Source organism: Salvia splendens, chromosome 20 (assembly GCF_004379255.2).
Source record: "Salvia splendens isolate huo1 chromosome 20, SspV2, whole genome shotgun sequence".
Lineage (NCBI taxonomy): Eukaryota > Viridiplantae > Streptophyta > Magnoliopsida > Lamiales > Lamiaceae > Salvia > Salvia splendens.
In genome coordinates this window covers 25,267,213-25,291,905 of record NC_056051.1, presented here as the reverse complement: position 1 = coordinate 25,291,905, position 24,693 = coordinate 25,267,213, and the positions used below count along the sequence as shown (strand labels likewise).

The window sequence follows — 24,693 nt, the reverse complement described above, 5'->3', positions numbered from 1 at the left end:
CACCAAAACAACTCAATAAGCATCATATCTAACAAAATAACAAAACTAAGCAGAGCTTATTTCAAGCTAGATTTGCATTCACAAGTAATAACACTAAACGAACCAACAAAGTGTTGAAATCCATGTTTGTTGGTAGAAAATTCATACTACTTGCCATATGACTATTGTGACACAAATACAAAAATTGCAATCCCTGGTTCATATCTCCAAGACCAAGTCAATTACCCAATCACACGATAGATTCCATTGCAAATTTAATATGGCTACAACTTAACAACATTCATGGAAAAAAAATTCCCATCCCATCCCAACTTATTGAACTAAAAAACAACAGTCGTCATCCGAAAGCCCGGTCGAGTAGGATTAATTCGATTCCGCCGAAAGCGGATTCGGAACACGTGTGGTAAAAAAAAACAGTCACGTAACTAAAGCTTCTCTACATCTTATTCCTCAAGAATTTAGACATGAACCTCCACACTCTCTCTCTCGGCATATTATCTCTCATCATCATCATCATCATCTCCTCGAAAATCTGCGACGCCGCAGAATACCGATACGAAGCCTGGCGCGCCGATGAACTGCTGCAACGGTCCCAACATAAGCTTCCCATTTTTCCTCACATACCAACAAACATACTGTGGCTTCCCGGGCTTTGCGATCAACTGCAGTAGCAGCGGATTTCCACTTCTTCACCTCTCGGAAAACGAGTATGTAATCGAAGACATCTTTTACCCCAACCAATCTCTCTACGCGTGTTTGACGCCGCAGCGCTGCCGTCAACATCGTCGAACTGCTCTGAAATGTTAAGCCGAAACACGACTCTCCCCGCCGGCATATTCAGTTACGTCGGCGGCGAAGATTTCCTTGTGTTTTCCGGCTGCAAAAACGTGACGGGCGAGCTGCTGAGGTACCAGCTTGCCTGTAACAGCGGTGCTGACGTGGCGGTGGGCTTTTGTACGACAGCAACTTTGTGCCCATCACCGCGCTAAGATATAGGTTGGCTATGTACGGCGGCAATGGGAATTTGGGTAGAGCGGCTGGCACGTGTGAGGAGAGCATGGCCGTACGTGCGGATTTGAACGAGGATGAGAGGGGAGATGAAGTGGTGGATGTTGCGGCGCTTTTGCGGAGGGGATTTCTGATGAATTGGACGGCGGCGAGTGATTGTAGTGCTTGCCAACAGAGCGGCGGCCGCTGCGGTTTTGATGAGACTTCTTACCGTTTTATGTGTTTCTGCCCTGATCGGCCGCATTCGAGGAGCTGCACACCGGGTGAGATTTTATTCGAGGAGCTCAATTGCTTAACAAAAGCTGCGTTTCTTTCATGAATCAATCCATGCTTCGAATTCCTTTGATTTCAGTAACATTCTGTCCTAATATATCTAAATTCGATGAATACTTCGAAAACTATAGCAAGATAGAGTGTCTCTACACCGTGTACTATAAAATCCCATCGTCCGATGAGGTCTAGTCGAAACTCGGATGATTTGTTCAGTGTGTTAAGTGCTGATTTTACACTAGAATGGGATGTTTCTGATGAATGTGTTAGTTGTTTCAATGGAGGAGGGCAGTGTCTCACTGCCAACAATAATACATTCTACTGCAAACGAGGTATCTTTGTTCGTGTCTGGAAATTTTTGGCTCTAACCCAAATAAATTGACTGTCTGTGCTCTATACATTTCTAATTCCATGCCTAGTTGTGTTGTTTGCATCAATTTTTTTTAGCATTAATCTAACTACCAGAAATGGTGATTTCTTTGTTTAAATTCTGTTGCAGAAAATCAGTTGAGGAAGATATTATTAGCTACATGTAAGCTAACTCGCTGTACATTGATTAAAAGCATACAAATTCTGTGATTTGTGTAACTTGATTTGTTCTTGATTTATGATAATCAGTGATACCAGTGATAGCCTCTCTTGCATCCTCTCTGATAATTATATTGATTTTCAATCGGAGGAAGCGTGAAAAGGCAGAGCAAGATCGTGATCGAGACATCGAACTCTTTTTAAAGGACAATGGGAATCTTGTACCAATGAGATACAAATACTCCAGCACCAAGAAAATGACCAATTCATTTAGAGAAAATTTAGGAAGAGGAGGATTTGGCCGTGTTTATAAAGGACAATTTCCCAAAGGTCGTCTTGTGGCAGTGAAAGTCTTGAATGAATCAAATGAAAACGGGGAAGATTTCATGAATGAGGCCGCTAGCATTAGCAGAACTTCCCACGTTAATATCGTCGCATTGTTTTGAAGGTTCGAAAAAAGCTCTCATAAATGACTTCATGCCTAATGGTTCTCTTGAAAAGTTCATTGGCAACAATGCTTCCTCGTCTCAAGAGTCTACGTTGGGATGGGATAAATTGTTTGAGATCGCTCTTGGGATAGCTCGAGGGCTCGAGTACTTGCATCAAGGCTGTAATACAAGGATTTTGCATTTGGACATCAAGCCTCAAAACATACTTCTGGATAAGGACATGAACCCAAGGATTTCAGATTTCGGGCTTGCTAAAATGTGTTCAAATAGGTCGAGTATAGTCTCCATGTTGGTGGCAAGAGGGACAATAGGGTACATTGCTCCTGAAGTGTTTTCTAGAAACTTCGGAGAAGTCTCTTACAAGTCTGATGTGTATAGTTATGGAATGTTGGTTTTGGATATTGCCAGAGGAAAGAAGACCATTGATCCAAGAGAAGTCGATCGTACAAGTGAAACATACTTCCCAAATTATCTCTACAAGGAGGTTGAGGTCAATGCAGAAAGTGATGGAAATATTTCCGTTGCAATGAATGAAGAATTTGAAAGACAGCCTTTGAAGAGACACATGATCATTGTTGGGTTGTGGTGCATTCAGACAAACCCTAAGGACTGACCGTCGATGACAAGAGTGGCAGAGATGTAGGAAGGGAAAGGTGGGTCGTTGGAGGTTCCACCTAAGCCTTACCTAAATTTAGGGACGGATCTAGTATAGAGTGAGAAGGGGCAAATGCCCCCACCTCAATTTTTCATAAGCATGTAGGCATTTATATTATATTCTCTTAATATATGTAAATTCACACTATTTGCCCCCTTACATTTAAGAAAATAATAATTTATTTGCCCCTCTCCTAAAAACACGCCACCTTGTAATATAATATATTTTGTTTTATTTTAATATTTATTTATTTATTTATATGTTAATATTTTTACCCCTCATGTTATAATTTTTTGGCTCCGTCCCTGCCTAAATTCACCCCCTAGAGCAGCACCAACCTATTCAACTTCTGAATCTCTATAGTATTTTGCTTGGATTTTTATGTAAGTTATGTTATATTTTAATGTAGAAAGTGTGAAGGACCACTATTTCCAGAAGACTGAAGTCCCAAAATGGTCCTTAACATATTGCGTTTTTTTTTGGTCCAAAACATTATCTTTTGAATTATTTGGTCTCTCACATTTGAAATCGGATCACATTTGGTCCATTTTGGACGGTTCCATCAAATATTTGACGGTTTTCTGATCTGTCACAAATCCGTCACTAATCTGTCACAAAATTCGTCACTAATCCTCGCAAAGGGACCATCATCCGCACCTCCTACCTCGGCCAGCACATCACCACCGGCACCGATCCGGCGAGCGCTCCTTCTCCGGCACCGCCATCTCCCTCGCCGGAACGACAACGTCGTCTCCGACGTCGTCATCTTCTCCGGGCAGACTGGAATCCTCCTCTCCGCCGTCCACGCTCGCTCTCGCCACCGTCGTCTTCACCGCCATTCCTTTGACGCTGTTCCGCTCGATCGCGACCTGATCCAATTGATCGAATATACCCTCCATCTGCACGATCTCGATCCCCTTATCGCTGTCGTGTTGTCGACGACGGTGACGCCGCTCATCACTCCTTTCACCGATTTGAGCAGAATAAACGCATCGCCGAGGAAGAACGTGTTCGCGACGGTGAGCTGCCTGGCCGGAGACACCGGCCGATCAAGTGGTGGCAGGGGAAGGGAGAGGGGCGCAGTGCAGAAAGAAAGGGGAGGCGGAAATGGGAGAGAAGAGGGGAGAGAGAAAAAAATAGTTTTCTACTACTATTTCTATTTGCTAAATTTTCTGGCAATTTTTGGAGTAATCTAATCTCACGAGACTCTAGGGATATTTTTAATTTTTAAAATTTTATTCATTCTTAAAAAGCTTCTTATATTTTTATAAAGTCATTAAATGTTTGCATTTAAAGTAATAAAATATTGTATTATCTTCTATTTATAATTTATTTAATTATTTTTATACTATTTTCTAATTGTAGTATAATATCATAATCTCTGAATATTAGTGACGGATTTAGTGATGGATTAGTGACGGATCAGAAAACCGTCAAATATTTGACGGAACTGTCCAAAATAGACCAAATGTGATCCGATTTCAAATGTGAGGGACCAAATAATTCAAAAGATAATGTTTTAGACCAAAATAAAAAAAATCCAATATGTTAAGTATCATTTTGGGACTTTAGTCTTTCCAGAACAACAAGAATGTATCCTGTTTTTTTCTTCTTGAAAAAAGGAAATATAGGAAGAAACAAGACTGAGAAGGATGTCCATTTAAAAGTCAGGTTCATTCTAGAGAGTCGGAAATGGTCGTCAGTCATTGCTATACGGGAAGTTGGGAATTTATATTGTATTGAAAGGAAGATAAGAAATCATAAGATACCTCGATTCTGGAAGCTTTTTCCCTAGAAGTTGCATTGAGCTAAATAGAAAGAGAAGCAATGCTAACTGTGAGTGTGACCACAGTAAAACCGAACTGATTGGAAAGAAAGCAACTACTGGACCGGTCCTGACGGTTCGACACATGGCGGTCTATGAGTCCTTCGTATTCTTCATTGCAATCCGCAATTTATATGACACATATTTATTTTACAACAAACAATTTTCATTTTTGTGTATGAGTTTGCTTAGTGATAAAATGGCTCAGACCTCTAATTAAGATCAAAGGTCTCGGGTCTTCGCTAACTAATTCCAAGTCAACTAGCGCGTTGTATTTGAAGAGGACTGAGATTATGGCCTATTTGAAGAGCATGATTTTTTTTAAGCAATTCAAAATATGGCTTCTCCCAAAAATCTGCACTCACTCCTTTTACTAATCTGTCATCTTCTACTTCATCTCCTCAAAGCTGATTCAAAATGCCAAAAGTCGTACCCCTGCAGAAATTTCACCATCGAATTCCCCTTCACCGATATAAGTCACTCCGAATGCGGATTAATCCCAGTCAATTGCAGTCTCCCTCACAAAAATCCATTAATCTACCTACGAGAATTTCCTATGGATCTGCTTGGGAAAGTTTCAGACAACAAATTTCTGATCCACGATTCTGTTCTAGAAAACTACTTCAACTGGAGAAGCTGTAATTCCTTCTCAAACGTAACGCTACCAAAATCTCCTTTGGTCTCGTTTTCCTACTCTCCTAATCTCACCACCTACAACTGCTTCAATCCGAGTCAAGGAGTCGTAGATTACTTCAAGAACTACGAGGATCATAGCTGCGATATATTAGATATTTATTTCAAGCGAGAAGCGAGGGAGGAAGCTCCTGTAGTAATTGATGATGTGCTTCCAGGATCGGGATGTACAATGAATCAACTGCCGATTAGGTCTGGGCAAGAATTTTGTGATGATGTGTTCGATTTGTTTAGTTCGAATTTCACTCTAGAGTGGAATTTGTCTGAAGATTGTTACGATTGTTATGAGCGAGGAGGGCAGTGTGTCACTAACGACGACAATCAGTTTCTCTGCCAAAGAGAAAGAGGTAGTGTTTCATCTTAATTTCATATCTTGGCTAAAATATATGACTCTTGATTTCGATTAAATCATGTTTTTGTCTGCATTTACATCGTAGTATTGTAGGAGTAGTGAATAGTAAAATAATCTGCCAGAAACGGGCCCGGTGCGACCCGACTCGTGGCAGGGGTAGCAGTCCGGTCCCGGCCTCCCGAGTGTGATGGGGTGCGGTCTGACACCTGTTGTGGGGCTCCATGCCATACCGCAGAGATGGGTTAGGGTGCGATTTTCTTATAATCAAATTTCCCACTATAAATACGAACGCATTCTCTTTTTTTCATCCATTCTCCTCTCCTCCATTTACAAATTAATTGACGAAATCCTCCCCACAAAAAAATCGTTCTCAATGATGCCGATTTTCCTCTTGGAACTGAATAAGCAACATCTCAATAATTTTATTCAGCAAACGAATCGGGGTCCGACAAGGTCGGGTGGCTGGAACATCGAGCCGGATAACATGGCCTCACACACATGGATTTTTTTTCCGATACCTTGAGATTGAAAGAGAATACTAGTGTCTAGTACTAGTAGTTTTTAGAGCATCACCATCCATGCTCTTGCCAAAGAGCGCAAGAGCATGAATGTGGGCTCGGACCCACATTTATTAATTTTTTACTCCTTGCTATTCCGCAAGAGCACAACACCTACATCCATGCTCTTCCGCAAGAGCATGCTCAAAGGTCTCCCCATTCCATTATTCAATTTAAATATTTCAATTACTATAAATATTTCCACAATATTAAAATGCATTAAAAATACCCGATACAATAACAAATTACTAAAAAATTAAAAATTACATAATTAAAATCCTAAAAATTAAAATTACATAATTAAAATCCTAAAAATTGAGATTGAGAGAGTTGTTTGGTATAGTGTCATTTTTTGTGTATGTGAAATGAGAGTATTTATAGATGAAAATATGAATTTTAGGGTAAAAATAATGAAAAAATAAATTAAAAGTGTGGAAAAAATAGATATATTTTATTAGGTAGTGGGAAAAATAATAAAAAATGATAAACCAACGGCCAACCACAGCATGCCACGTCGGCTGCTCGTGCTCTTGCTGTTGGCACTGACGTGCTCTATGCATCGAGCAGGGCCGTGCCGTCGGCAAGAGCACAACGACGGACACCTGCATGCCGCGCCGACGGCACGGACGCCGTCCTTACTGACGAGCACCGATGGGATGCTCTTAAACATGACTTATCTTGGAGTTTGAATAGATAATTCTCTTATCTTCCTAAGACGACTTAAAATACCTATTTTTGTCATATTTTGTTTCAATAAATCTACAACCAAAAATTAGTTTATTTGAGAAACAAACTAATTTATTTATGCATATACTTAAAATATATGGACACATATATAGTACATGGAACGTGCATAATATTATGGTCATATATTAATCATTTGTGTATAAATTTTTTACTTTTTTGGAACCATAAAATGTAATGCATACTTTAATTCAAATTTGAAAAACAATAGAGAGACCATTCAAAATTATTAATATAACCTTATTTTGATTGTACAAAATTTGGTTGTTTATCGTTAGTCATTTTTTATCCCTCTTTCATATCAAACCAACTTGAAATGGTCAACAACATAGTTAGAAATGTATGCAGTAGGAAACTTCTTACCAATGCAATTTCCCATAATTTATACTCCTCAAAAATAAGGAAATTAAAATAAATATCTTCCCAGAAGTCTCCTACAAAATTTATTCGCCAGTCTATTAACGTGTTTGATTAGAGCAATTGAATTGTCAGAACCAAAAACTAGGAAACTTAACAAAACTAGATCATCAAAACACAATTCTCTTACAAACCATTCATTTTCTCTTACATGGATACCACCACTTTCTTGCTCTTTTTCTTCCTCCCCTTCCATCTTCATCTCTTCAAATCTGCTGATTCAGAATGCCCAGATTCCTTCAAGTGTGGAGATCACACTCTCAACTTCCCATCAACAAGAACTGACAATCCCGACTGCGGATTGATCGCCGTTGATGGATGTGATTCGGATGATCAAGTGATCCATTTAGGTGGTGAAAATCTTGGCTTCTCTATCTTAGAGTACAATTCATCAAACAAAATCTTGATTCGTAATCCTCAGCTTGGAGCTCAATTGCTTAACAAAATCTGCTCTTCTTTCATGAATCAGTCCATGCTTGATGCTTCTATCTAGCTCCTTCGATTTCAGTTTCATTCTGTCCTAATCTCACCCTGTTCCCCTGCAAGACCGAACCTACTTATATGTCTAAATTCGATAAATACTTTGAAAACTATAGCAAGACCCCGTGCACTATAAAATCCCATCGTCCGATGGTGCACCTTCGGAGAAAATTGAAGCTCCGGAAGGTTGTTCATTAGTTCAGCTTCCAATGAAATCCAGTCGAAACTCGGATGATTTGTTCAGTGTGATAACTGCTGATTTTACACTAGAATGGGATGTTTCTGAAGAATGTGTTAGTTGTTTCAAAGGAGGGGGGCAGTGTTTCACTGCCAACAATAACACATTCTACTGCAAACGAGGTATCGTTTGGTCTTGATTTCATATATGGTCCATAAAGTTGAGGCATGCTTTGTTGGAAAAATAGGTTTCGAGTTGGTAAGGCTCTTAATAAGGGGGTAATTTGGAAATGGTTTCGAGCTAGGACTCTTAATATTGCAATGGTTGTATGTTTAATTCTGCGTGAATTCTGACAAGTTACTCGGTAAGAGTACCACGAAACTCAGACATAGGGGTGTATTCAATAACATAACATATAATTACTTAGCAATTTTATGAAAAATCTTTAGGTGGATTAGGACACTGTGTCTACTAAAAACTAAGCTGGGACATGTTTAAACATCAACTCGTCTGCATAATCATTCCAAGTCAATCGTTTTTACTGTTCCGTGTATCTCTGATTCAACGACTTGATGAGTTGGAAAAGTAAACGCAAGTCGACTAAACAAACCACAAATTCCACTATATCTCATTGATTTTCATATAGTTTTTATGGAGTGGAAGGCAGGAATATCTTACTTTCTTAGTATTAACTAGGTTGATGAGCATCGTTGAAAAGATCAGTTTCCGGTAATTTCACTTTAAATTTTGATTGTTAATGTTATAATTGTTGTCAGGAAACACAAGGCTTCAAAAGATACTTTTCATAGGTATGTCACATTCTCATCTTCAATTCTTCAGTTATCCTCTCTGTTTTCAGTTATAATATTCTTCTGAGATCCATCTACACGGACATTTTCACTTCGACAGGTGGTATAACCATAGCCTCTCTTGCATCCTCTCTGATAATTGTATTGCTTTTCATTCGGAGGAAACGTGAAAAAGCAAAGCAAGATAGTGATCGAGACATCGAACTCTTTTTAAAGGACAATGGGAATCTTGTACCAATGAGATACAAATACACCAGCATCAAGAAAATGACCAGTTCATTTGCTGAAAATTTAGGAAGAGGAGGATTTGGTAGTGTTTATAAAGGTCAATTTCCAGACGGTCGTCTAGTAGCAGTGAAAGTCTTGAATGAATCAAATGGAAACGGGGAAGATTTCATGAATGAGGTCGCCTGTATTAGCAGAACTTCCCACGTTAATATTGTCACGTTGTTGGGGTTTTGTTTTGAAGGTTCGAAAAGAGCTCTCATTTATGACTTCATGCCGAATGGTTCTCTTGAAAAGTTCATTGGCAACAATGCTTCACCGTCTCCTGGGTTGGGATGTGATAAATTGTTTGAGATCGCTCTTGGGATAGCTCGGGGGCTCGAGTACTTGCATCTAGGTTGTAATACGAGAATTTTGCATTTGGACATTAAGCCTCAGAACATACTTCTCGATAAGGACATGAATCCAAGGATTTCAGATTTTGGGCTCGCTAAATTATGTCCGAATAGATCAAGCATTGTTTCCATGTTGGTGGCGAGAGGGACAATAGGGTACATTGCCCCTGAAGTGTTTTCTAGAAACTTTGGAGATGTCTCTTACAAGTCTGATGTGTACAGTTATGGGATGCTGGTTTTGGAAATGGTTGGTGGAAGGACAACCGTTGATCGAAGAGATGTAGACTGTACTAGTGAAATATATTTCCCCACCTATCTCTATAAGCAGATTGAGATGAATGTTGAAAGAGATGGTGATCTTGCTGGAGCATTGGACGAGGAAGATGAAAGCCAACGCGTGAAGAGAAATTTGATCATTGTCGGGTTGTGGTGCATTCAGACAAACCCTAAGGACCGACCGTCGATGACGAGGGTGGTAGAGATGTTGGAAGGGAAAGCAATTGAGTCATTGGAGGTTCCGCCTAAGCCTTACATGTATTCACCCCCTAGACCACCACCATCCTATTCAACTTCTGAATCTTTATAGTATTTTGTTTGAATTTGTGTGGTAAGTTATGTTAAATTTAACTGTAGCAGTATTGGAATTTCGTCCTTTTTGCAAGTTAGCATTGGCCTTGCAGAAAGTGAAGGGTCACTGTTTTACAGACAAAAATGTATCCTATTTCTTTTTTTCTTGAAAAGGAAATATAGGAAGAAACAAGACTAAGAGCATCTCCAATGGCGGACGTCCGGTCAGACATCCGCGCGGCGACCGGGACGTCCGCCATTGTAACAAAGCAACTCGGATACGGATGTCCAGTATGGACGTCGGATGTCCTCTGATATCCGGACGACGGGCGGGCGGACTTCCGCCATTGTGGCGTGGGTCGGACGTCCGACCCGGACGTCCGAGTTTAATTTTTTTTAAACTCTATATACACGGCTCGTTGAACTTCATTTCATTCGCAATTTTCCCGTATTCCGTGTCAAAATTATAATTCCGTTACGTAATAAAATAATTGTGATTTTTTTATTGTGGAAAGTCCTAATGGGAAGGGCGATGGGAAGTGCGGATTGTGCAGGGGAAGTCCTAGTGACGTGGCAGTGGGATGGGAAGTCCTAGTGACGTGGCAGGAGGTGTTTTTGGGAAGTCCTAGTGGATGTCCGAGTGGGACATCCGTGCATTGAAGATGCTCTAAATATGATGTCCATTCAAAGTTGGGTTCATTATAGATATTCGGAAATGGTCGCCAGTCACTGTCATTTGGGAAGTTGGGAATTAATTAGCAGTAGTACAATATTGATACAGTCCCAACTCCTTAGGCCATCCACAACCTATACCGTTCCTTAAACCACTATTTGAGGGCCCCACTGTACTTTTTTACTCCATTCCTTAACTAAGGAACGGAACCTGCAACCCTTCGTTCCTTAACCGTTTCTTAACCGTTCCTTAAATTACTATTCATTCAATTTCATTTTTTTTATTTCCAACCCAATTCAATTTAAATAAACACACTTTAATAAAAAACAAACACACTTTATTAAAAAACACACAACATTAAAAAAAATTAAACTTAAACTTAAAAAAAATAAAAAAAAAGCACACAATTAAAATCCTAAAAACATAAAAAACACAAAAATAAAAAACACACAATTAAACGTGGGAAAATAAAAAAACTACTCCGCCGGCGAATCATCCTCCGGAGGCGGTCGAGGTTGAGGGGGAGTCGGAAGGCCAAGTTGTGCTGCCATATACACAATTCCGTTCCACCAGGCCGTGAATTGGGCGTACGAGAAGCGGGAAGTGTCCGCCATTGTGGCGGTCATGTACGCCACCGTAAGTGTGTCCGAGCCTCCCCGCGAGCCCGATCCCGAGGCCGACTGGCTTGATTCGCCTCGGCCCTTCCTCGCTCTAGCCGTCTTCGCCGCCTTCGTCCCTTGCGGCCGACGGCGCCCACGGCTGGATCCCCCGTATTCGTCGGGCGTTGGATCCCCAGTACCCCCAAACACCTGCGGTGTACCCTCGCTGGCCTCACCGGTGTCACCAGACGAGTAGTGGCCGCTCGGCGTGTGCTTCGTGCGCTTTGAGGTTGAGCCCGAGCTCGAGCGGACACCGCCGGCCCACCTTTCCTCGTCCTTGACGAGCTGCCAAATATCAACATATTTGAACTGTAGACCGGTGTCCTGGTAGAAGACGCGCAAAGCCGCCCTCAGAATGTCGGCGCCCGCAGCTCCGCTTTGGTAGTTCGCCGCTTCGGCCGAGTAGATGCCGCAAAATTTTTTGACCTGTGCGTCGACTCGGCCAAAGTGAGCACGGAGCATTGTATATTTGCGCTTCCGGGCCCCTTTCGGCTTAGTCTGGTGGTAGACATCACGGACCTTTTCCCAGAAGCACTTGGCGGCTTGTTGGTTCCCGACGATGGGATCGTACGAGACGGTGAGCCAGGCGGTGTACACCGCCTTAGTTTCTTCGTTGTTGTACGGATGCCGGCCCAGATCCTCCTCCTCCTCCTCCTCCTCGGGTGCCTCAGACGCAGCCCTAGAGCTTCCACCGCCTCGGCTTCCTCCCTGGGTGGGTTCTACGGGGATATCCTCCCGAATCTGGGACAAACCCTGAGAAAGCCGCGAGCCGGGTGGTCGAGCGTAGGCATCCACATCGAAAGTGGGTGGTTGGTACCCACCCGGCGTCGCCGACCCCTGGGTGCCCGGCGTCGACGACCCGGAACCACCTAGTGTGTTGTACATGGTCTCCCAATCGCCGAACGCGTTGAGACCCCACCCACCGGAGCCACCACCGCCGTAATTCCCGTCGCCGGACATTTTGTGAAGGAGATTGAAATAGAAAATTGGAGAGGAATTGATGTTGGTTTAGGAAGAGTAGATGTGTAGTTGTGTGTGAAATGTAATAAATTAGGTGTATTTATAGAATAAGAAAATAAAAATAAAAAAAAAAGTTAAAAAAACGGTAATATGACCGTTTAAAAAAAAATTTATAAAAATATATTTTTTTAAAAAAAATTAATTATTGCGTCATCGCTGACGTGTCCCACTCGCGGGCCGGCGAGTGGGAAGCACGCACGAAGCGGGGAGCGCCACGTCGCCCGAGCGCGTGGCGGCACAAGCCGTGCCGCGTTCCGTGCTGTCGGCACGCGGAACGGAATGGGAACGGAATGGGAGCGGAACGGTGCGCCGCAACGCGTTCCGCGGCGAAACCGTTCCGGCGGAACGGCACGCGGAACGCCGGCGGCACGCGTTGCGGGTGCCCTTAGAGCATCCATCCACCGTAGGCGGCTTTCCCCAATAGCCCCGTCCCCTTTTTTTTTGTCCACAGCCCCAATTTTTTAACCATAGCCCCAATTTTTTTTTTCCACTGCCCCAATATAGGTGGACACTTCCAATAGCTCCGAAATTTTATAACAAATTTTCATTTTAATTTTTTCGTTTCGTTTTTAAATCAACTGAATTGAAATAATTATAAAACGAGGTAATTGAGACCGAATATTCGTTGTATTGGCAAATGTAAAATTATACAACGAAAGTAAAAAAAATACAAATAAAAACGCCACCACCGTCTAATTGGTGGCGTCGTCCGATTCCTCCGCCGATTCTCCGTCGCCTTCTACGTCTCCACCGTGCATTTTTAGAGAGTGAAAGTGTAGATAGTGAATGAAGAGAAAGTGTGTGAAAATGGAGCAATAAATGGATGGTGAAGGAGTAGTATTTATAGGGGTGATTTTCGAAAAAAAAAATCAAAGGGGGCGGACGCCTATCGCCCGTCGCCCCACTATAGATCGCCCGGCCATCGCCCCGTCCTCGCCCCGCCGCCACCACCATCGCCCCGTCCTCGCCCCCTAGTCACCGAAGCCTCTTCCGCCCCTCCACTATAGACCGCCCCGTCGTCGCCCCCTCCGGGGCGTCCGCCCCCTTTTGCCTATAGTGGATGCTCTTACAACTCTACACATTGGTCCTAGTCAATCAATACCATTTTTTTCAACGTATTATGTAGGATATATATTAGACAATGACATATTGTATAATGAAGTTATGAATTCTACTTATTGATAAGTTCAACATTATTTTCTTTGTAAGCATCTTCTTCAATTCACACCGTACGTAATTGCAAATCCGACAAGGTTTGGTGTGGAAAAACTATTATCCACAGCAAAATAAAGAAAAGTAGCAGTCTAGCAAAAGTAAGGATTCATTTCTACAACCAAATCCTTGCTATATTAGAGGTATAGTATATTTCCACTCAGATTATAGTGATTATAAAGTATATGGAAATATTAATACTCTCTCCATGCCGCCGCAAGTGATTGATTATTTGGCACGAGATTTTAAGAAAATCATATATATATATAGAGGATTGTATTAAGATGATAATCACTTTTAAAATGACAATGTACCACCAATATGAACCATTAGATTTAGTAGTAGATTCAATTTTAGTCTGCCACGTGGCCGATTCAATCTTAGCCTAGATAGATATATTATTGAGTTAAGTTGAGAGATAAAAAAAGGTAGGAGAAAGAGTAGGAGAAAGAATAAAGTATAAAGACAAAGAGAAAGTAATGTAATAGAAATGAGATGTTTTGATTTTTAGCTAAGAATAGAAATTAATCACTAGTGGGATAATCCAAAAAAATAAAATCAATCGCTTGCTGTGGAGGTACTGTATTATTCAAACATGAGATTCGGTCAATTTGGTGCAAGCTGGATTATTTGGCAAACAAAACCTAATTACTAGTTAAAAACTGAAGGCAGACGTTCACTGTTCTACCAAGAATTTAGACATGAATACAGACAACCTCCACACTTTCTCTTTCTGCATATTATCTCTCATCATCATCACCTCCAAAATCTGCCATGGAGCAGACTACCGATACGAAGCCTGCGCGCCGGCGAATTGCGGCAACGGTCCCAACATAAGCTACCCATTTTTCCTTCCATCTCAACAAAGACAACAATCCTACTGCGGCTTCCCAGTCTTCGCGGTCAACTGCAGTAGCAGCGGATTTCCACTTCTTCGCCTGTCGGAAAATGAGTATATAATCGAAGACATTTTTTACCACAACCAATCTATCCACGTGGTTGACGCCGCAGTGCAATCATCATCAAATTGCACAATATATTCAAGCCGAAACACGACTCTCCCTGCCGGCAAATTGAATTACGTCGGCGGCGAAGATTTCCTTCTGTTTTCCGGCTGCGGTAACGTGACGGGCGAGCTACTGAGGTACCAGGTTGCTTGTCATAGTAGTGCTACGGTGACGGAGGCCGGTGGAAGTCGTGCACCGGCGTCCACCAACACTCCATCGGTGACCATCACCAATTCATCGTCGACGGGGATCACCATCTCCTCGGTAACGAATAGTTTGGCTATGTATGGCGGCAATGGAAATTTGGGGAGAGCGGTTGGCACTTGTGTGGCGAGCGTGGCCGTACATGCGGAGTTGAATGAGGATGAGAGAGGAGAAGAAGTGGTGGATGTTGCGGCGGTTTTGGGGAGGGGATTCGTGATGAATTGGACGGCAGCGAGTGATTGTAGTGCTTGCCAAGAGAGCGGCGGCCGCTGCGGTTTTGATGAGAATTCTGACCGTTTTAGGTGTTTCTGCCGTGACAGGCCGCATTCTACGAGCTGTGGACCAGGTGAGCTTTTCTTGACTTGTTACCTTATTAAGTTCAGTCAATTTTGGGGCATGTTTAATACTCGAAATGAGTTTTAAGGAATGTAAATGAAAGTGGATTGAAAAAGTTAATGGAATATATTATATATTAGTTTTATAACAACATAGGAGTGGAATGAATTAGTGAAATGTGAAACCATATTGTAAAAAGTGAAAGTGGACACTTAGTGGAGGATGGATGAAAATAGCAAAAGCGGACACTTAATAGGAGACGAAGGGAGTATCATGTCTACCTTCATTTCTTGATTAATTGAAATTATGTCTATAGAACTAAACTTGAGGCTTTAGAGCATCCACAACGGTTGCATGGAACGGGGGCCACGATGCGCTAGGCAGGCGTCCCCCTCAACTGTGGAAGGGTTGCGACGGGCGTGGGATGGGCAGGGCGAGGGGCGATGCCCGTTGTGGGAGAGATCCGCGACGGGGTTGGGGGAGGGGTTCTGGTGGGTGGGCTAGGGTAAGGTGGAAAAGAGAAAAGAAGAAGAAAAGGAAAAGAGGAGAAAAGAATAAATATCTAATATTTGATCGGTGCGGATTTAAGAAATTATTTGATCAGTGTGGAAAAATTTAGTGGAGTGTGAACCCAACTTTTAGTTTTATAATAATTGTGATTAGAATGAGTTAATCGAATGTAGTGTCCACCTAAAAATAGTACTCACTCCATCCCTTACTAAGTGTCCCACTCATAAATGACACGAGTTTTAAGAAATACGGATAAGAGAAGGGAAAAAGTTAGTGAAATGTAAGTTTACCCTATCTATGTTAGTTTTATAATAAAGTGTAAGTGAAGTGGGTTATTTGGATATGGTCCATTACCAAGAATAGTAAAATTGAAGTGTGACGATTAATAAGAGACATCCGTTGTGGATGCTTTAATCTATTTTCTTTTTAGATACCTTCTAATCCCAGCTTCCAAGACTAGATTACTTTTCGGAAAGGGAGAACTGACCAAATAAGACTGTCGATGTTCTTTGCAGGAGAGACCATACTCAATATGCTACTTTACATAGGTATGTCCACTTTACCAATACTATGCTAAACTCTCTCTATAATTCATACTTTTTCAGTTACATTGTTTTCAAATTCTTTAAGATTAACAAGTTTTTTTTGCTTGACAGGTGGTCCTATAGCCGCTCTTACATTCTGTTTGATAGTTGCATATGTTTTCATTCGGAGGAAGCGTGCCAAGGCAAAACAAGCGCAAGAAAAGGACATCAAGCACTTTCTGGAGAAGAACGGAAATCTTGCACCAATTAGATACAAATACTCCACCATCAAGAAAATAACAAACTCATTCAATGAAACTTTGGGGAAAGGAGGATTTGGCAATGTTTACAAAGGAAAGCTTCCTAATAGTCGTCTTGTTGCAATCAAAGTCTTGAACGATTCAAATGGAAACGGGGAAGATTTCATGAATGAAGTCGCTAGTATTAGTAGAACTTCCCACGTTAATATTGTTCCGTTGTTGGGGTTTTGTTTTGAAGGTTCGGAAAGAGCTCTCATTTATGACTTCATGCCTAATGGTTCTCTAGAAAAGTTCATTGGCAACAATGCTTCTTCATCCCAAGAGTCCGCGTTGGGATGGGATAAGTTGTTTGAGATCGCTCTTGGGATAGCTCGAGGGCTTGAGTACTTGCACCAAGGTTGTAATACGAGGATTTTGCATTTGGACATCAAGCCTCAGAACATTCTCCTCGATGAGGACATGAATCCAAGGATTTCAGATTTTGGGCTTGCTAAGTTGTGTCCGAACAGATCAGGCATAGTCTCTATGAAGGGGACAAGAGGTACAATAGGGTACATTGCCCCTGAAGTGTTTTATAGAAACTTCGGAGAAGTGTCTTACAAGTCTGATGTGTATAGTTATGGGATGTTGGTTTTGGAAATGGCTGGAGGAAAGAAGACCATTGATCGCAGAGATGTAGATCGTACAAGTGAAACATACTTCCCAAATTATATCTACAAGGAATTGGAGGTCAATGCAGAAAGAGCAATGAATGAAGAAGCTGAAGCTGAAAGCCAACCTTTGAAGAGAAACATGATCATTGTTGGATTGTGGTGCATTCAGACAAATCCTAAGGACCGACCGTCGATGACGAGGGTGGTAGAGATGTTGGAAGGGAAGCTTGGATCATTGGAGGTTCCACCTAAACCTTACCTTCAACCATCCCCAAGAGCAGCACCAACCTATTCAACTTCTGAATCTTCTTCATTGCTAAGGTGAGTAATGTGAAATTTTAGTGTAGCATTATTGGAACTTAATCCAACTATTTACATTTTATTTCATCCCACATTCATCGGGATTTGAATTTATATTCACATTGATGTATCTGGATATTTGACCTATCTTTATATGTACTATCGTAGGCCGACTCTACAACAATTCCCCTTCACATATAAATCTTAGAACAATTCTCTCCTTAAATTTCATATTCACCTTAACTTCATCTTCGCAATCACCAATCTATATGGATATGGATATGGATATCTATCTAGCAGTACAAATCTGATGCAAAATTACGCCCTAATTCCTAGAGCAAATCCGACAAGGTGTGGTATGTAAAAGCTATTATCCACAACAAAATAAAGCAAAATAGAGGTCTACAAATTCATGCTAATTTTAGCAGCACCTCACTGATTCCGGAGTTGTTACGGTCCGATCGCTCAAACCGACCACAAAATTAACGAAATTCGAGAAAATAAATAGAAAATCCAATTAAAATAGGGAAAATTCAATCTAAACCTTATCAATCCTTTAATATATCGTAATCAAGATGATATACCTGAAGCTTTTGCCATAGAAGTTGCAGAGAGCTAAACAGAGAGTGAAGCGCGCCAACTGAGAGTGTGACAATATTAGTCAAACCGAATTAAACTACAAATTCTCGATATTAATAATAACCATTTTTATATAGTCTGTTTATTTATTTCAGAATTTTATGTTGTTATTCGGGTTTTAATTTAAATGGGGTCAATAACCGGAAACTGATATTAATAATAACCATTTTTATATACACGGAACAGTAAAAACGATTGACTTGGAATGATTATGCAGACGAGTTGATGTTAAACATGTCCCAGCTTAGTTTTTAGTAGACAGAGTGTCCTAATCCACCTAAAGATTTTTCATAAAATTGCTAAGTAATGATATGTTATGTTATTGAATACACCCCTATGTCTGAGTTTCGTGGTACTCTTACCGAGTAACTTGTCAGAATTCACGCAGAATTAAACATACAACCATTACAATATTAAGAGTCCTAGCTCGAAACCATTTCCAAATTACCCCCTTATTGTTGGCAGTGAAACACTGCCCCCCTTCTTTGAAACAACTAACACATTCTTCAGAAACATCCCATTCTAGTGTAAAATCAGCAGTTATCACACTTTTTAAAATGAGAACTTTGAGAACTGAAAATCATATCAGTATCTCGGTATTTGTTCTTCTTTGATATTGAGTCAGGAACTATATTTTGTAATGTCAACTTATATTTATGTATCTGCGAATTGATATAGTTATTGTGTTATGACTTTAAGAAAAGTTCGGAAATGAACCATCTCCAACCACAAATTCCACTATATCTTATCAAGTCTCATATACTTTTCATGGCGTGGAAAGCATGAATCTCTAGGTTGATCAGTATAGTAGAAAGTATCTGTTTTCAGTTTTCTTGTTGTTTAACCTCAGATTTGAAGGCTAATGATAAATTTGTTTGCAGGAAAGACGAGGCTTAGAAAGATCGTTTTCATAGGTATGTCATTACTAATTCAAACCAATTATGATGATCGGTAATCTTTTTTTCGACTCTCTTCTGAAATTCATTAACAGTATCTCCATTTCATCTGAGATTCATCTGAACTGATTTTTTACTTCAACAGGTGGTATTACCATAGCCACACTTGCATCCTCTTTGGTAATTGTATTTGTTAGCATTCAGAGGAAGCGTGCAAGGGCAAAGCAAGATCGCGATAGAGACATCGAACTCTTTCTAAAGGACAATGGAAATCTTGTACCAATGAGATACAAATACTCCAGCATCAAGAAAATGACCAATTCATTTAGTGAAAATTTAGGAAGAGGAGGATTTGGCAGCGTTTATAAAGGGCAGTTTCCCGACGGTTGTCTGGTGGCAGTGAAAGTCTTGAATGAATCAAATGGAAACGGGGAAGATTTCATGAATGAGGTCGCCAGTATTAGCAGAACTTCCCACGTTAATATTGTGTCACTGTTGGGGTTTTGTTATGAAGGTTCGAGAAGAGCTCTCATTTACAACTTCATGCCTAATGGTTCTCTTGAAAAGTTCATTGGCAATAATGCTTCCTCATCTCTAGAGTGTACGTTGGGATGGGATAAGTTGTTTGAGATCGCTCTTGGGATAGCTCGAGGGTTGGAGTACTTGCACCAAGGCTGTAGTACGAGGATTTTGCATTTGGACATCAAGCCTCAGAACATTCTTCTAGATAAGGAATTGTGTCCTAAAATATCCGATTTTGGGCTTGCTAAACTATGTCCGAATAGATCGAGCATACTCTCCATGTTAGTGGCAAGAGGAACAATAGGGTACATTGCCCCTGAAGTGTTTTCTAGAAGCTTAGGAGAAGTCTCTTACAAGTCTGACGTGTATAGTTATGGGATGTTGGTTTTGGAAATGGTTGGAGGAAGGACGACCGTTGATCCAAGAGATGTAGATCGTACAAGTGAAATATACTTCCCAAACTATCTCTACAAGCAGATGGAGGTGAATAATGCAGAAAGGGATGTTGAAGACGGAAACCTGCCTGTTAAGAGAAACATGATCGTTATCGGGTTGTGGTGCATTCAGACAAACCCTAAAGACCGACCATCGATGACGAGGGTGGTAGAGATGTTGGAAGGGAAACTCGGCTCATTGGAGGTTCCACCTAAGCCTTACCTATATTCACCCCCGAGAGCACCACCATCCTATTCAACTTCTGAATCTTTCTAGAATTTTGCTTGTATATTTATGTTGAAATGTGAAGTATCTAGTGTGGCAATATTTCATTCCAAGTGTCAGTGTTAAGAAAATTTGAAGGAATTCCACTTAGCTAGATTAGAAGTTTCATCGAACAGGTTTAGGCAGCACAATCTCTATTGGGACTTATGTCGAACAGGTTGAGTGCAAAATAAAATATGACAAAAAATACACCAAAAATTGCAGAATTTCCATTTAAAATCCGAAATTCTAAACCATATGCATACCACGACTGAAAATGGAAGGAAATCTTCAAATTTATTTATTATAAATACTAATCAGTGATCACCGAATTTCATTTCCAATATGTTAACAAAAGAATGCACTCGTTTTGTTCCTATTTAAACAATGAATTAACTACACAAAATATTATCGATTTCAATATTCGATATCCAAAACAATCACCTAATTAAGGAAGAGCAATAGAAGGAGCAGCAACGAGAACAAAAGAATGGAAGCAATTGAACAAGATGAGCTAACCTATACTACTCTAACTCCACTCGGTCTCTTCCCTTCCATCGCATCCTTCTTATCCCGGCAGTCGGAGCAGAGGAACGGGCCTTGCCATGGCTTCGAACTCACCGAGAATATCGAGCCAGCGTGAACCGAGACTCCCTCGTTCGGCGCCAGGTCAGCTTGGCAAACGGCGCACGTAAAAAGACCGCCCGTCTGCGCAGTTGGTTCGTCGTTTCCAAGTCTGCCATTTTTGAAGAAATAAGATCAAGATTTTGTACAACTTCACATATTAGTATTAATATTGACCCGTATTTTATGAGGTCTTCGCATTTCCAAATAGGGGCGGATGCAGAAAAAAAATAAGATGGATACTAAATTTTCTAAATTTTGAGATCGAAATTTCAAAACGACAACTTTCTTTCTATTGTACGGAATTCACACAAAATACCAAGATAATTTGATATGCTAATCATCACATGATTTGATGGATCGAAAAATTTTGAGCTCGTTTGAACATCAAATCCTTAGGAAAACATATTAACTCAACTATACGGTAAGGAAACGGGTTTTTAGGCTGTATACTGACCTTTCAGCAAGCATTGCTGATCCTTCTTCGAATAGCTCTTCAACGATACCCACCGCAGATAGCTTCTTTGCTAATTTGTTGGATTTCCAAGATTTTTTCCTGAAAAACAAGGCCTTGAGCTTGTTGTGTTTCTCGGGCGGAGGAGAAGGCGGCAGTTTGTTGTTGTCCGGAGGAATTATATCGACGACTATGCAAGTCGTGTCATCCTTGAGCCCACGTGCCCTCAACGTTTCCTATACAATACCATTTTGATGCATTGAGATATTGGAATGCCGTAAAGAGATTATGGCGAAGATAAGAAGATTCATGTAAATTGAGATTTACACGAATCTTCTCTTTATGGTAAAACTAACAATTTTCATTGTCGTATAGCCAAAAGAGAAGATTCATGTAAAATAAAGACGAAGGGCTTTTATGAGTTCGGTAATCGGTACCTTCACCACTAGACGAGCAGCAAGCTCCGCAGGCAATCCATGGCACGATTTTGCAGCCATTTCTGATGACAATGCATCCCAGACGCCATCAGAGGCGATTATCAGCCTTCCGCCTTTACTTGATAGCTTCATGTAAACGAACAGAGTCAGTCGTTTCGAAAAGAAATTTGTCATGGTAAAACAAGAAAGTACTAAAGAGGTATAAAAGCTACCTTTACTTGCTTCACATAGGGTATTGGAACGATAAATTCGCCCACATCCATGTCACCAATTGATCGAGAAAGACACAAACCGCCTGGCCAACAACGAAGAGGACCAATCTGAAGAGGCAATGAAGGCGAGAAAATTACTATTTCTCCTCAATCCAATAACGAGGCTTTCTAGAATATACGGATGCGGATCATACCTCAGTCCCGCCAAAAATGCTAAGCCTCCCCACTTCGCCTCCACTGGCTGTGACACGCTCTCTTCTGTAAGTTTACAAAGCGGTCAGATTTTCAGTGAGAGAAGTATTCGAAAAGCAAGAAATTAACATAACACTCGGAGAAAAGGAACTAACTCCTCTGCATTTTCTTCAAGTCTATGATCAACGGTCAAGATGGAAACACCGCCGCCACCCTGAGCATCTAAAACGCAGCGCGAATCTCCAACAGATGCGACAGTAACTGTCCACCCGTCAATAATTACAAATGTAGCTGTAGTTCCAGAAGTCTTTCCTGCATAGGCGACGAGATTCAGTTATTTATTTAAGCACGTAAAAATAAGTCTTCGACAGATCAAAAAATCAGTTAAAAAGTGCAGGGTCCGTGCCTTTGGCCTGAAATTCCTTGTCGGTTTTAACAAAGCCGGCAACCAAAGCTCTAGGTAAAGCATGTAGCCATTCATCCCGTCCAAGTCCACAAGGCATAGCATTTAACACGTAGTTTAACAAATGGTCTCTCGAAAATATTGCAGCTGCACTCCCATTATGCCCATCGAAAATCTACAAATTGATAGATTAAATCTCATCAAACAAAGCCAATAATCTATTAAAAGATTTTATTCAAGAATCATCAGCAAAACTCCAAAACTGTGCTAATAGACCCGATGTTTCATCAGCCACCTTTTATTGGACGCAACGAATTAAAGATGGTAAATTCTCCGACACACCAAATCCACAAATTGATAGAATAACTTCCATTATACAAAACGAACTTTTTTTCAAAAATCATCAGCAAAACTCCAAAACTTAGTTAGACCTTAACTTGCATCGACAACCTTTTATTACACGCAACGAATTAAAGATAGTAAATTCTCCGACACTCCAAATCCACAAATTGATAGAACAACTCCAAAATCCAATCATTTATTAAAAGATCTCTATCAATTATCAACTGAACTGAGCTAATAGACCCTAAGTTTCATCGACAACCTCTTTATTAGGACAAGACAAACCAACGATAGTAGATTCTCCAACAAACTGAATCTCAAACAGATTTTGCTCATTAAAACAAAAGCAATTGATCAAACACAATCATCACTTCATAAAACTGAGACAAATAAATGGATCACATACTCCAAAAACAGAGAATGACGTTGATGGATTTCCAGCAACTCTCTGGCAATCAGTCTTCATCAAGAAATAATCCTCCCCTTTTCTCGACTGAGCTGCAGAGCCATATCTCACCGCGGGCCTCTCCATTTTCTCATTCTTCAGCTCCCTATTGATCAGTGCAGCTAATGGCACAAGATCATGGTGTTCATATCCATCCCCCCTCGACCCCATAACTAAATCCCACAGCTCTTTATCTTCGAGCTCAACTAATTAACAGAACTTCAAACCTTCTTCAGATCGCAGATAACATTCGAATCACCCCGATCCCCACCATCATATCCACTAAACAAGACTCGACTTCAATCTCCACAGCCCTTTTCACTTTTTTTTCTCCAAGAAAGGTGAAATTCACACACACAAACCACAAACAATAAAACCCCAAAACACCCACAAAGAGATAAACACTATATCTCCAACCCAACTTCAACAAAACCCAATCTTTTCAGCAGAGAAACAAAACCCCTTCAAATTCAGAACTTCTTAACCTGCAATCACAAATTGTGGCCAAATACACAACACAATCAAAATAAGATCTCAAATCTCAACAACACAGCAATGAATTGAAGAGGAAATGTAAAAGATTCCAACAAGAAAGGAAACTTGGGATTACCTAAAAAGAAGACAGGAAGACTTCCAGTGTGTGCACTGTGTTTTTTTCTTTAATTCAGCAAAAGAGAGTGGCAATATGCAGAGGGATCTGATGGTGACTGGAAAATCAAACAAATCCACAAGAAAAATTGAAGGAATATGAAGCGAAATTCACATGGAAATGGACCAAACGCGGATTGATGACAAGGAATGAACTGTAAGTGCAAGGCCCCTCCAATCATCAAGAACTAATTTTTAATTACTTAATGAAACAGAAAAAACATTCCACAATCAAACTTAACGTGTTGAGTAATGAGAATTGATTAGTTCTTTATAAGTGAATACAGATCAGCAATACAGGCTAACAAAGATATCATTTGCAGAGATAAACATTTTGAGGTTTTGTGTGACAGGTGGCGGTGAAGCTATTATTTAACTAATTAAATTTGAGATTGATAAATTTGTGTCATATCATAGTTTTGATCATATAATTTTGGAAACATATTAATCAACAATTGTAGTTATATTGTTTTGTAAAGAAACAGCTGCATTCAGCTCACCTTTCCTTTTCCCTTTCGTTTTCTTTTTTTTTCCTTTATTTTTGTCATCTCATTTTTAGCTGTACGGCGCTAAGTAGGCCCAAATGGATCAATAATACTGGGCCTATGTGGGAAATGTAGGGCCCAATTCATTGTAAATGGGCTAATTAAATTATCTAAATTATGTGTTC

At 40.6% G+C, this 24,693-nt stretch overlaps 4 protein-coding genes and 1 pseudogene across 5 annotated transcripts; 4 read left to right on the top strand and 1 right to left on the bottom strand.

Moving 5' to 3' along the window:
- Window positions 1-1,003: 1,003 nt before the first annotated feature.
- Window positions 1,004-2,868, top strand: LOC121781740 (annotated as a pseudogene).
- A 2,136-nt stretch (window positions 2,869-5,004) lies between these two features.
- Window positions 5,005-10,339, top strand: LOC121780999 (LEAF RUST 10 DISEASE-RESISTANCE LOCUS RECEPTOR-LIKE PROTEIN KINASE-like 2.5). Of its 2 annotated transcripts, none has more exons than XM_042178672.1 (3): window positions 5,005-5,775; window positions 8,933-8,965; window positions 9,066-10,339. In XM_042178672.1, the coding sequence occupies exons 1-3, from the start codon at window positions 5,073-5,075 to the stop codon at window positions 10,169-10,171; spliced, it is 1,842 nt and encodes a 613-aa protein (XP_042034606.1). In that variant the 5' UTR covers window positions 5,005-5,072; the 3' UTR covers window positions 10,172-10,339. The 2 variants fall into 2 exon arrangements, with proteins under 2 accessions (XP_042034606.1, XP_042034607.1); XM_042178673.1 differs by lacking the exon at window positions 5,005-5,775 and adding an exon at window positions 8,030-8,338.
- Window positions 10,340-14,310: 3,971 nt separating this feature from the next.
- LOC121780998 (LEAF RUST 10 DISEASE-RESISTANCE LOCUS RECEPTOR-LIKE PROTEIN KINASE-like 2.1) lies at window positions 14,311-17,736 on the top strand. Its single transcript, XM_042178671.1, has 3 exons — window positions 14,311-15,273; window positions 16,289-16,321; window positions 16,430-17,736. Exons 1-3 carry the CDS (start codon window positions 14,418-14,420, stop codon window positions 17,533-17,535), a joined length of 1,995 nt encoding a protein of 664 aa, XP_042034605.1. The 5' UTR covers window positions 14,311-14,417; the 3' UTR covers window positions 17,536-17,736.
- A 1,316-nt stretch (window positions 17,737-19,052) lies between these two features.
- LOC121781002 (PR5-like receptor kinase) lies at window positions 19,053-20,278 on the top strand. The gene is made up of 2 exons (XM_042178677.1): window positions 19,053-19,063; window positions 19,191-20,278. The coding sequence occupies exon 2, from the start codon at window positions 19,328-19,330 to the stop codon at window positions 20,276-20,278; it is 951 nt and encodes a 316-aa protein (XP_042034611.1). The 5' UTR covers window positions 19,053-19,063; window positions 19,191-19,327.
- A 266-nt stretch (window positions 20,279-20,544) lies between these two features.
- Window positions 20,545-24,438, bottom strand: LOC121781000 (probable protein phosphatase 2C 15). Its single transcript, XM_042178675.1, has 9 exons — window positions 23,986-24,438; window positions 23,337-23,860; window positions 22,592-22,763; window positions 22,341-22,497; window positions 22,188-22,251; window positions 21,994-22,101; window positions 21,782-21,907; window positions 21,348-21,580; window positions 20,545-21,002 (listed from the first exon to the last, which is right to left on the bottom strand). The coding sequence occupies exons 2-9, from the start codon at window positions 23,544-23,546 to the stop codon at window positions 20,786-20,788; spliced, it is 1,287 nt and encodes a 428-aa protein (XP_042034609.1). The 5' UTR covers window positions 23,547-23,860; window positions 23,986-24,438; the 3' UTR covers window positions 20,545-20,785.
- Window positions 24,439-24,693: the final 255 nt, after the last annotated feature.

What these genes read in the sequence shown, in the direction of transcription:
- LOC121781002 (XM_042178677.1), top strand. Translation starts at nt 19,328, where the DNA reads ATGAGATACAAATACTCCAGCATCAAGAAAATGACCAATTCATTTAGT.
- LOC121780999 (XM_042178672.1), top strand. Translation starts at nt 5,073, where the DNA reads ATGGCTTCTCCCAAAAATCTGCACTCACTCCTTTTACTAATCTGTCAT. An exon ending in TCTCTGCCAAAGAGAAAGAG is followed by an intron (nt 5,776 to 8,932) that starts GTAGTGTTTCAT and finishes AATTGTTGTCAG; the next exon opens with GAAACACAAGGCTTCAAAAG. An exon ending in TCAAAAGATACTTTTCATAG is followed by an intron (nt 8,966 to 9,065) that starts GTATGTCACATT and finishes TCACTTCGACAG; the next exon opens with GTGGTATAACCATAGCCTCT.
- LOC121781000 (XM_042178675.1), bottom strand. Translation starts at nt 23,546, where the DNA reads ATGGGGTCGAGGGGGGATGGATATGAACACCATGATCTTGTGCCATTA. An exon ending in CTTGAAGAAAATGCAGAGGA is followed by an intron (nt 22,252 to 22,340) that starts GTTAGTTCCTTT and finishes GTAAACTTACAG; the next exon opens with AAGAGAGCGTGTCACAGCCA. An exon ending in TCAGCAATGCTTGCTGAAAG is followed by an intron (nt 21,003 to 21,347) that starts GTCAGTATACAG and finishes CAAAAATGGCAG; the next exon opens with ACTTGGAAACGACGAACCAA.
- LOC121780998 (XM_042178671.1), top strand. Translation starts at nt 14,418, where the DNA reads ATGAATACAGACAACCTCCACACTTTCTCTTTCTGCATATTATCTCTC. An exon ending in TTCTACGAGCTGTGGACCAG is followed by an intron (nt 15,274 to 16,288) that starts GTGAGCTTTTCT and finishes TGTTCTTTGCAG; the next exon opens with GAGAGACCATACTCAATATG. An exon ending in CAATATGCTACTTTACATAG is followed by an intron (nt 16,322 to 16,429) that starts GTATGTCCACTT and finishes TTTGCTTGACAG; the next exon opens with GTGGTCCTATAGCCGCTCTT.